At 41.4% G+C, this 12,289-nt stretch overlaps 1 protein-coding gene across 1 annotated transcript; it reads right to left on the bottom strand.

Moving 5' to 3' along the window:
- Nucleotides 1-204: 204 nt before the first annotated feature.
- On the bottom strand, nucleotides 205-5,915 carry LOC110051508 (uncharacterized). The gene is made up of 3 exons (XM_020757536.2): nucleotides 5,758-5,915; nucleotides 2,532-2,639; nucleotides 205-1,384 (listed from the first exon to the last, which is right to left on the bottom strand). The coding sequence occupies exons 2-3, from the start codon at nucleotides 2,608-2,610 to the stop codon at nucleotides 930-932; spliced, it is 534 nt and encodes a 177-aa protein (XP_020613195.2). The 5' UTR covers nucleotides 2,611-2,639; nucleotides 5,758-5,915; the 3' UTR covers nucleotides 205-929.
- Nucleotides 5,916-12,289: the final 6,374 nt, after the last annotated feature.

The raw sequence follows: 12,289 nt of genomic DNA, 5'->3' as shown, positions 1-12,289 counted from the left end.
CTCTTACCGGGAATTTCGGTTCCATGTGATTTTCTCTGTACAATCTCTGGAATTTTCGGTTGAATGGTTCGTATTCTGGAAATCCAGCAATTTTTAGAGTGTCCAGAAATTTGCCTACCATTTGCCGAGTTTGGAAAGGTTCGGAATCGTTGCTTGAACGGAAAGTACAAATATTTTATTAATAGTAATTAACACTGGCAAATGTTTATTATTCAGCTTTAATATGTTGAAAGAAAAACTGATAACGCGAAGATATATTGGTAAATTATCACTAAAATTGAAAGCATTAGCACAGGCAGTTAACGTTACACGTTTGACTAATGATAATAACACAAGATTGAATCGTCAATTCTAAACTCTATTTTAAAAGCGATACGGACCCTTATTACACGAAGATAAATTTAGAAGTCTATACGAAGACGTGAAATATTATATGAAACTGTACTTTTTCATAAGCCACCACAAATCACCCTCAAACGAAACAATAGTATATTTATGGAAAGGCTATCGTGCCTCGGCACTCAGTAATAAATCTGATTCTCGCACCTTTTTTTCGAACTTGCTAATCTGGGAACTATTTTACCTGTCGAACTGAGGGCCTAAAGCACAATAAAACAATGCCGGGATCAGGCTTTATCGTCGCAGGAATGCATGGTGCATGAGCAAAGCCACTACATGTATGTTAACTGAGGTTTTTTTTTTTTGAAGTTTATGTTTTTTTCGAATTCTTTTATAGTTATAAACTCCCGGATAACGACCTTTTTTTTATTGGGATACAGGTCGGGCGCAACGCCCTCTACTGAGAAAGTAAATGTGTTTTATATGGTTTAACTCTGATTTACAGCGATGACTACAAGTGAAAACTTCAGCGTTGTTTTTTCCAATTGCCAAGAAGCCCTTTTTGCTTTCTTCAAATCGTTTAAGGTGCTTTAGCCGAGCAGCTTTCTTTTCCTGAACCGGTTTAACATAAACGGGTTTATCTTGTTGCCACGGGCGGCTACGTCCCTCTTCTTCGGAAGGCTCGGCTCCTCAACTTCGCGCCTTTTTCGCTTCATGCCAAGATGATCGCGTTCTAATGCCTCATACATGTAGGCAAACAGCATGTCAATGGAAGGCACGGAAGAAGTCGCTTCGCTCACAGTGGAAGTTGGTGTTAGGTACCAGTCGTCTTCAGCTGAACTTGTACTGGATGATGAAAATGACGATGTTGTACTGGAGGTCTCCTGTTCCCAATCCCAGGCCCAGCTACTGGTGGTACTAAACGAAGAGGCAGTGGTAGTCTCGAGCGACGGTGTCAACTCCCGACTAGCAGTGTTATCGTCCCAGAACCAATCGCTGGTTGTTATTGAGCTTGAGCTAGAGAAAGGCGTGCTTGACGCTGTTTCTGCAGCAACAGAAAAACATAAAACGTTTGAAAATACATTTACATCAGAGAAAAAGCTTTCAGACTGACAAGAACATATAATTTGACCCCAAATTATCTCGATATATATATACGGCGGAAATTAGGAATCTTTAAAAAAACAGGCATCGAAACAATGTGTCCTGCTGCAGATCTAAACACACATAGAAGCATTGCTTGAATGTACACTCTTATTTTTATAAGAATACATTTTATACGAATATCGAGGCTAAATTTTCGAAATTTTAGAATAAACCCGAGGCTGAGATTTGAAAAGAATTAATATAATTTTATGTGGCGAAAATTTGGAGGGTCAACAGAATTTTATGTTTTGATCGAAACCGTGTAAAGTTCTTCCTTTCTCTGAACAGTAGAACGAGCCAGAAAACAACACATATGAACAGCACTGTATGTTCGACGCTAACAACATTTCTACAAGAATTTGTGTGTATCATATCAGGCTTCATTGCCTGTAGACTGGCTCCAAAATTACTTCAACGCCATCAAAGTCCATAAATCTGAAATATCTTACGTTATAATCTAAGAATATTCACAAGAATATTTTCAGCCTAAAATCAGCAGAAAAATAAGAATATTCACCCTGGGCCGGAAAAACAATATAGAATGTAAATGTATTTCTGTTTTGAATGCATACGTAGTTACATATATAGCGGTTTTCAATTGAGTGTTGTAAAACCAAAACCAAACCAATTACTTACCAATTAGACTACTCAGCCAATCTCAAACCGAAGTAAAACCAAAACCAAAACCAAAGTAATTGTCTAATAGACCAATTTCGATATATTAAAATTCAGCCTAAAACAACAGACCTCTGTGCGAGGCTCTGAGGAATAACCACAGAGTTTGTGGGGTTTATTCCCCGGAGCCTCGTGCTGAGGTCTATTGTGTTAGGCTGAATTTTAATATATCAAAATTGGTGTATTACTTTCGACACTCAATTGAAAACCGCTCTAATATACTGAGCTATACCATTATCAACAATTGCTATGTGATTTCAACTATGACGTTTCACCGAATTCTCTAAACTAACAATGTATAGTAAATGTACGCTTATCAATATGGAGAATTGATATTTTCGTCACTGGCTGATAGAGCAGTGTGTTTTTACCTTCCCAAGGCCACGCTGAACAAAACTGGCAAAAAGGTGCCACCAATAACAGCAACAGCAATGCACAAGCAAAATTCATCTTCTTTGCCAGTTCGTTAATGCTAGTTTCTGAAAGAGAAGTTGACGAGGTAACAAGCACATTTCTTTTTTTTCTTTTCTAATAAAATAACACATCTTCTCGGGTTGGCCTCAGTCACATAAAACTAGCCTGCGTAGCAAGCGTTACTGTGGGGTTCGGAAGCAAAGAATTACAGCGCGAAAAATGGAGCGAGTAAAAGAGGAGGGAGGGGAGGGGAAGGAAGGAAGGAAGGAAACGCCTGCAGACAAACCCCTGGATTTTGAAAACCGCCCACTTGGCCTTTCATGCCAGAGTGCGCACACTGAGATTTCGTGCTGTCATCGGCTGTCATAAATTAACCAATGAAATCTTCGGCCTTCCGTCGCGGAAGTGAACTTTGAACCAAAATAAACTTTAACTTGTCAAAATATGCCTGAAACAACGAGCGCACAGTGGGAACGGAGAAATCTCGATTAATTAAATTTGGTAATTTATGATCAAGCTATATTTCTACTCAATCCGTCTAAAAGGAAGGACTGCAAGGGTGAAGTTTTAGCACAAATCTGCCAGAAAGTTAAAAAGTGAGACGTATTCAAGTCGCGTTAGTAATCCTTGTGCTCGCAAGATTCGAAATCTTGGATCACTGCATCCATTCGTTCAGGAATCGATACAAGGTAAAATTAGCAAGTCAACTCCCACAAAGGCAACTCCCGTAAAGAAGCGTTTGCTGGAAACCCCAGATCCGCAAATCGGTTCGAGTGTTATCGCCTGTAGCAAAAGCAAACAACGGAAAGTCTTCTCGGAAAACTTTGGAATTTGGGCAGGAGAGGCTTCAAACATCTGAGAGGGAAAATAACGATTATCTTGACCAGTATCTGAATAAAGATAATCTTCCCCTTGGCGGCCTCCAAATCAAAGTTGTTTATAAAATGTCCTCGTAAGAATTCCCCGCGACGAGACGACTAAATTTTTGGCAAAGCAAATATGTGACAAAAAGTGGCATGCCGCAGCTAACACTATGACAAATCATTCAGAATTGTACCCAGAGGTTCTAAATGCTGTCAACAAGAATGCTTCCAATGAAATGTCAGAGTACTTACGACAACATGTTGCTATACAAGCCTGACGAAATCAAATCGACGAAATCAGACGAAATCTTGCTAACAAGCCAGACGAAATCACTAGGTTTTCCCACGCAGTAGTGCGAATTTTCTGTCCCGTGGTTTATTATCTTGTCCTTGGCGCATGTGGCATTCAAGAAAGTGATGTTGAAATTAAAGGAACAGCTGCAAATTGTGTCGCGCTTGTTTCTGCAATAATGTGCAGGCTTCGAAAAACCAAAGCGTCGGCATTGCACTACAGGATTTCTACCGTACTGTCGAAGCTGACGACTAAATCCTCGTTCACCGAGAAAAGTTAAAGCGTTTTGTAGACAAGCTTCGAACGCGTCTTCCCCTTTTGTCTGGTACTCAAAGGCTTTAAAATACCTTTGATCGACACATGTCAGTGATATTGGACTAGCCCAGCCAATCACGAGCCCCGTTCGCTGGCGAACGGAGGTTTTCAAAATCCAGGGGTTTGTCTGCAAGCGTTTCCCTCCTTCCCGTCTCCCAGCCCCTCTTTCTTTTTTTTTTGGCTCTCGCCCCATTTTTCGCGCAGACAAAACACCGAAAATCCCGTTCCTCGGTCTTTCTTTGCTCCCAAACTCCACGGAAACGCTTGCTACGCAGGCTACATAAAACGGAAATCCCCGAAGCATTAAATTTTGTTTAGGGTTCTTCGCTCCTTGTAATCTTAAGATTATTATCTAGTTCGTAATTGTCCAACATTTCGGGCGGTTCTGTTTTTTTCTTTTTTTATAATACAACAGGTGTGAAACGATTTCGATTAAGAAGTTATAAATATGACTTCAAGCTTCAAGTACTTAAACCTATTACTACTCGCTTTGGCTTAAAATCAGTAAAATACTCAGCGGCCGTTACTTAGAGTAATATTTCTGACACTCTAAGATCTTGAAAACAATGTCCTTTTTTTCAAAGCTGTCCGCAACCTTAGGTTTTAGTTTTTAGGTTATTTTCATATATATTAAAATAAAAATATCTATATTTAGAGACACTAATATAGTTATACCTTGTATTTTTTTGTCTAAATTTTATAAGTTTTCTTTTTATTTCCTCTATTTTTTCCCCTGAATTCTAAATGTCTATTATCGATTCCTAGGAAATTAGCATACTCTATGGCTAGAGGCCCAATCAGCCTGACCAGCCCGAGTATAAATAAAGTTAATGTCATAAATTAAATGACGAGCGAGATCAGGCTATTAATTTGCACTTAGCAATTTTTAAAGGCGGAAACATTTAACTCTAACTTCTTGATCTCCGCCCTCTTTTGAAGTAAAGATGTAGGTTTCGAACATTTCTGCTATGTTTTGGTAAATTTTCTATTTTTCATCCATTTGCTTTTTCAAGTGAATTAGCATAACCGACTTCTATGGTGGTTGATATACAAATAGGACGGATGTGGGATCGAAGATCATTAAATTAATGTTTGTATGTCGGCCTATAAACCAACCGTAACATAAAAAGCCCTAAAATTTACTTCCAAATGGCCTGTTGAAAGAACTGACCTGAAAGTTTCTTTTACTGGGACGTTTGTCACTCGAATCATGGATGTTTAAGCAACATGTTTTTGATACTTTGGGCTGGAAGCCGAAAGGTTTATGACGTTTTAAAATGTTTAATTAATCAAAGAAAGCTTTTACTCAATTTTAGCTGACTGATATGTAAAAGGTTTCAATCATTTATCCGCCTTTCAATAAAATGTTGTGATGAATTGCAATCACCAGTTGCCGCATATATCCAGCAGATTCAGCTTTTTGTTGTGCACTTAGAATATTAGTCATGATGAAACTTGATTCAGAGCAGAACACGATCCGTGTTTCTGGCATTGCGCAGCTCCTACTGTCCCTGCTGTCTAGCTGGACTACGTACATACGCCCTTCCAAACCAGCGAGAAAAACGTATAAAGTGGAACAAAGAACTCTATTATCGAGCATATGTAAAACAAGGTATTTCATTCTGCTGAGTGTTAACGGCTTAGGGAAGTTTATCGCCCAAAATTGCGTGCGTTTAGAACTGTCTGAAAATATATTGGGCCAGGAAACCCTACCTGCTCTGATGAAGAATCCCCTTCTAGAATACACAGCAATGAAGAGAGCTCTTTTCAGCTGGTAAACGAGATCGTTTGTCGGAACGAAACGATAAAACCTTTGAAGTTTCAAGCTTTCAATCTAACTGCGTATCACTATTACATATTCGTCATATCTATTCGTGGAGTAGTGAATTTGAATTATTGCTTGGAAACTCTAACGTTGGGGAAAACATTTGATGTATGAATTTCAACTAGATTCGCCTTGTGTGGTTCTAATTGTCAATCATGCGTTGAAACTGAACTAAAAACAGAAAACAATATGAAACAAATCAAAGAAAAAACGGACTAAAATTATAGGCGACTTTCACAAGTTTATTGCCCTGTAATGGTACAAAATCGCACGGTCTTAATTGAGGTTCAAAATGCAAATATCAGTACCTATATCTTTTGTTGTTTGCAAACCTGCTTAGAACAAAGTGCTTAACAATAATTAAATGCTAATTCTACTTAAAGACGTTTGGTATCTTTTTTTTCACAATTTTATAACTCAGTAAATCAATTGCATCTAATTTTCATTTGTGCCAGGAAATGAAAAGAATTAGCGCTCTCTCTCCATTTTCCAGGGGTGTGCGAAAAGTGACGGGGGCAATTTCAATCCTTAAAAGCTGGTTTTCACTAACGACGGAATCGGAGTCGTAAGAGCGCTTATAACCTAGTGAAAATCGAGAGTGGAAGTCGTAAGCAGAGTCATAAGCTCGACGGAATCGTAGTCGGAAGAATCAGAACGTTTCCATTTCTTCCGATCCGATTCCGTCTACGACTCCGTCGTTTATAATCCAGTGAAAACTAGATTGTCGGAGTCGGAGACAGAATTGGAAGAACCAACCAATCACACGGCCCGAAAACGAACATTGTGATTGGTTTATTCTTCCGCTTCTGCTTCCGACTCCGACAATTTAGTTTTCACTGGATCGTAAGCGACGGAGTGTTCTGCTTCCGACTCCGTCGGTTTGATTTTCACTAGATCACTCTACGCTTCTGATTACGCCTCCGACTTCGACTCCGTCGGTTTGATTTTCACTAGATCGTTCACTCTTCGTGCTTCCGATTACGACTCCGACTACGACTCCATCGCTAGTGAAAACCAGCCCTTTTTTACAAGCCAGTGATGCATGTACTGATAGAGCGTTTTCACGCTTGACGTCAACAAATTCTAAAATCCAGAACTAAAGAGCCAGCAAAGTTATTTTTTATCTTCACAAGACATAAGAAGAGCTAAATTTATATCTTTTTACAAACTTTACACTCAATAGCGTTCTTCGTTTGAAAACCACTCCATTTTGAATTCAAGAGCTATGTCAGTCGGGTGTAGTGCGTGACTGATGGTGTGACATAAATTGTCGAAACTGAAATATACACTAGTTACTTGATTTTACCCTTTAAAGTTAAAGTCGTAGTAGGAAAGTTGTTTATGTAAACTTTTGTTTGCTCAGTACAGATAATCAGTCGCCTATATAACCAAAGTAAGTTCCAGTTGCTTTAACATTTTTCCGACCCCACTGTAGGGGTGGCGAATGGTCCTTCAAAAACTCTGGGTCTCGCAAAATTTTACTCGAATTCCACGGGTCTCGCAGTCTCATTTTTTTCGCGGTTATGTGCGTCTCGCAGTCTCGTTTTTTATACGAAGGTGTCTCGGAGTCTCGATTTTTTTGCAAGGCTAAGGTTCTCGAAGTCTCGATTCGTTTGTTTGTTTTTTAAAATGACGTCTTCTCGTCACCTGATATTGAATTTCATCAAAGCAACTTTCAATTTCCGAGAACTTCTCCTAAGTAGACCATATGCGTATTCTCGGTATTGGACTGGAACTAGCGTGCGATGGAGGCTCATGCGGAGGAATATCATTAAAAAGAGATCAAAGTCTTTTGTATTTGAAACGACTCCCCGCATAAGCCTCAGTTGCATGCTGGTTCCAGTCCAATACCGGGAATACGAATATGGCCTATTGTCTGAATTCCACAAAAAGCTAGAAAACTTACCGCAACGTCATTTTGGCGCCAGAAAAAAACAGTTATTTTGTTCTAGGATATCATAACGTAGTGTTATAGTCGAATTCCCAGTTCCAGCTAGTACACAGAAGCTGGCCAAAAGGCTAAAAGGGGAATCATGAAACCCACACAACCCACGATAGCTCGTTATGAAGCCCACGAAGTCGGAGAACTTATCTGTTGCCTCCTGTGGAACTGCGTAAAAGCACAAGTATTCTCAGTAAAACAAACAAGTTACTACTACTCACCCAACAGTGCCTCCTACATGGACAATTGAATAAGATATTTCCATCACTCATCATGTAATTTGTTCTATGGTCATCTGGAACCGTTTTAATAAGTTTTAATTGTTCTCTGTTCTTAATTCATCCAATCCGGCGAGTTTTGAGACTGAGCGGGAACGTCTTTTACCCAAACAGCTATAAGCTTATGCCAACTGTTAATCTGCAGTCGATTCATCATCTTCTCTTTTTGCTTATTTTTATGCCTCTTGACTCTGATAAAATGTAAAGCATATATCCTGTTACTTCTGTTTTATGGTTTGCTTTGTTTGTCTTTTTTCTTTCCTTTTGGTCTTATGGTTTTGGGGAAGTTATCATTCTCGTAATCTATGTGGCAGACGAAGAGAACGCCCTCTAGATGTGTGGCCAACGGACGCTGGTTCTGTTTGCGCAGGTGAAGGTTCCGTTGTTGTAACTCGGCTAAGCTGCATCACACACTGATGATAGACCTCTTCATTCATTTCTAATTGAAATTCATCCTCAAGATAAGCAATGCTTTCATTACCTTTTAGCTGGCAAACGACCCGATCCAACTTCACAATACCCGTGAATTCATAGTGTAGGAGCAAACAGTCCTCTGGATCAGGTCCGTAAATGTGGACTTTCGCAGTGTCCGTCAACATCCGGGGTTTCCAGTCTTGGGCAAGGTTTCCTAGTGAAAATGGGCCCGAAACTCTTTCATCGTGTGAAATTAAAAGGGTTGAACCTTTACTAAACGTAATGGTGGAAACACAATTCTGTGTCTACTATGTAGATTCCGCCATCGTTCTCTGAGTTAGCAACCAAGATGTCTCGTGTCTCCTTGTTGTAGGCCAGTCCCGTACAGCACGCCTTTCGCGTTATCGTTATGAAAGATTCGGAGTCCGCCTTCAGTATTGTACCAGTGCAGCTAACGGCAACTTTCAGGATTGTCGGACTGTTGCGCTGCGAAACGAAAAGGATGGTTCGGTCTTCGTTGGAACACAAGGTCAAAGGACTGAGATCGTCTAGAAGTGAAATTAATCCATTAAGTTTTGGAGATGCAGAAGGGTTCTCCATAATCCAGTCAGAAAGCATTGACCTCATTTGAGCGACGGAAACTTTCTCGTCTTGGCCGAGCAGGCCGCGCTTGCAGAGCTCTCCTTGTAGCCGAGGCTTCTTCAGTGCTTTGGGATCTAATTTCACAACGTTGCCGAAGTCCAAATATGACAGACTATCTTCTTCTGCGACAAAGATAACACCCGATTCATAGATGACCCATGTTGGATTTAAAATGTCCCTGGCTAGGACTTGGACGTCTGCAGGGTTATGAAGCCTGACTTGAAAAAGGGATCCAAGGGTGTAATCCAAAGTGAGCCAAATGCACCACAGCAAACTGAGATTGGATGGAGTAAAACTCCAAGTTTGTTAAGGCCATATTCCTTCCAGAACATTTCCGGGACTACAGTATGGACGAGATATCCCATTTGTAGCAAACCTTCTCGACGTTAGCTCCATTGCACTCTGCAACGTAGCTCGTATCCATTCGATCTCGACCCCTCAAAGCCACGTCCGTCAGAACAGTCTTCAGATCTTTTGAGCAGGATGAGTCAAGCCGTGCTATGCGTAGCATCACAAGACTGAATCTCGCCCTCTCGATGAACATGAACCAGTTACAAGGCGACCTGTGCACATTCTTTACCGCGTGAACTATGTCAGGATTTGGCGCTGCCAGAGTGCTGTATGAGTCAGCGGTTCCATCGCTTTGGTCATTTTGGTCATTTGGTTTTTTTGCAGGAGTTCAAGGGCTGCTTAAGCATCGACTGACAGTCAATGGTAATATTGAGACACACGGCCCTAGTGCATTGGATACCTTTCTCCAGGCAGCGATCACAACTTCTCAGCACTGGGCACCAGTGTTCGAACCCCTTTTCTTTGTAGACGCGACAAATTTCTTTAGTAGAGACGCATTGAGGGCATTCGGTGGTTGTGCACTCTTCTTTTATCAGAAGGTCAGAAGTATCTTGCAGACAATGCATACACTGCTAGAGCTCTCGCAGTCGCTTAAGGTGAAATTGCAGTGTGGAATTGCCATCGCCCCCTGATCCTACGCAATCATTGCCGATTATCAAAGCTGCCCTGTTGTCAAGAGAGGCTACGCCCATGATTTCTACTTCTTTGACAAATTTGTCGGAGAAATAGTCATGGCGAATTTCTTGGTGTTGTTTCACATAACCTAATGAATAATGCTCTCGTCCTCCTACAATTAGCATGGTATTTTGGTCAACTTGGAATCCTGGCTTTGTTGCGAATCCATCTTTGGCCAAGGAGACAGGCATCAGTCTGAGGGCGTCGTTTCAGATAAGTAGAACGACATCGCTGCCTTGACTGAAGGCCATTCTCAAAAATGCGATAACGTATGCTCGGACTAACCCACTTTCATAAACATACCGTTCCTGCTCAATGGTAAGGGTAAAGGAATGTTTTTATCTTCCCAGCAGAAAGTCATGGGCTGAACCTCTCCCTCTGAGCAGCATTCGTTTTCCGGTCAACAGACTGAAAGTTCTGCAGTGACCACTAAGCTGTAATGTTTCGCAGAAGCTACGGACTACTGGGTCATGCTTAAATAGATTAGTGGGGTTTCCAATCTCATCGGCAAACTTGACTGCATTTGAAACCAGCCTGTAAAATATGTGAGATCGTGGTAGGCGGCCTGAACGCACTTCCCTATCAAGAAGGGCTGCGGTTGGGTCAAGTTCCACCTCTTAACCGCTACTGAGCAGCATTCGTGTTAGCAGCAACGATTCAAGATGGCGGCAGCTAGGAGCTTCGGGTCTCCGGTCTTTGTGGCGTTTACTGTGGTATTTTGTCATCTTATATTTTCTGACCTGCACCAACAGCTCACTAAGATTACTGCACGGCCATTTATGGAAAACCAGACTTCTCCATCTTCGTGCTCTGAGCGAAAAGTTGTTATTCAACTTGGTCATCTCATAAGAGCCTCTTTGGCGAAGCACGGATTCCGAAGATCTCGTGTGTGTTTTTCAAAATGGTCGAAGCATGGCCAGACAACGTTACTAGTGGCGGGACACGACCCACCCATCGACATTACTATCTACTCAGATGTGCCTACGAATCCTGGCCCACAATACGGGAATAAGATCGAGTCTTTACCTTCAAACAGTACAAAGACGAAACCAAAAGATCGGTCGCGCCATTATTCAAATTTGGTTCAAGTTCCATTGACTGCACCGGCAATTGTTTACAACAATAGACCACGGCTAATAAGGTGCTGTGTCTTGAATGCCCAGTCAATTAGAAACAAAGGGCCTGACTTTGTTGACTATGTTTGTGATTCTAAAGTCGACATTGCTGTTATTACCGAAACCTGGTTGAAATCTGCTGATTCCGCTGCTAGGATTGCTGCTACACCGCCAGGATATCGGCTATTTGATCATCCTCGCCCAGACAGAAATGGTAGTGGCACTGGTATTTTGGCTCGGGACTCGCTTGTTGTTAAACAAGCTAGAGCGGGTATTTGTGATACCTTCGAGTACTCTGAGTGGATTATTGTGTCCGGCTCTGCGCGTCTCCGCCTAGTTGTCATCTACAGGCCGCCCTACTCATCAAGTCATCCGCGTACTGTGGGTATGTTCGTCACAGAATTCGCTGAGTTCCTAGAATCGGTTGTTATGACAATTGAGCCTCTTGTGCTGGCTGGTGATTTTAATATCCATGTTAATATCAAGACTGACAACGAAGCGGCTAACTTTGTAGACCTACTGTCATCGATGGGCTTACATCAGCATATTGACTTTCCTTCTCATATCTCTGGGAACACTTTGGATTTGCTGATATCCAGAACTTTGAATTCTAATCTTATACAAGATGTCCGACCTGGTACCTATTTCTCATACCACTGTTTAGCACTTTTCACTATAAATATTTCGGTACCTCAATTGTCAAGAAAGAAGGCATCTTTTAGGAAAACAAAGGCTATTGACATAACAGCATTCATGGAGGATTTGTCTGCTTCAGGTTTGTGCCAGGACCCACCATCTGAGTCTGCGAAATTGGTAGACTGTTATAACACCACGCTTGCTGGATTACTCGATCGTGATGCGCCGCTAAAAACCAAAACTGTCACGGTTAGACCCCAAGTACCTTGGTACTCGGAGGAAATCCGTGAGGCTAAGAGAGCACGCAGGCGCGCCGAAAGGAGATGGAGAACTACCAAGTCTGTCGCTGATCTCGTTTTATTCAAAC

This window comes from Orbicella faveolata, unplaced genomic scaffold (genome assembly GCF_042242905.1).
Source record: "Orbicella faveolata isolate gen_17 unplaced genomic scaffold, um_ofav_v1 contig_2, whole genome shotgun sequence".
NCBI classification, from domain to species: domain Eukaryota; kingdom Metazoa; phylum Cnidaria; class Anthozoa; order Scleractinia; family Merulinidae; genus Orbicella; species Orbicella faveolata.
This window is presented reverse-complemented; position numbering and strand designations above follow the sequence as displayed.

Bases quoted from the DNA above. Each gene is read 5' to 3' on its own strand.
- LOC110051508 (XM_020757536.2), bottom strand. From the start codon at position 2,610: ATGAATTTTGCTTGTGCATTGCTGTTGCTGTTATTGGTGGCACCTTTT. The intron at 1,385-2,531 runs GTAAAAACACAC...CTGTTGCTGCAG, and splicing joins TTCAGCGTGGCCTTGGGAAG to AAACAGCGTCAAGCACGCCT.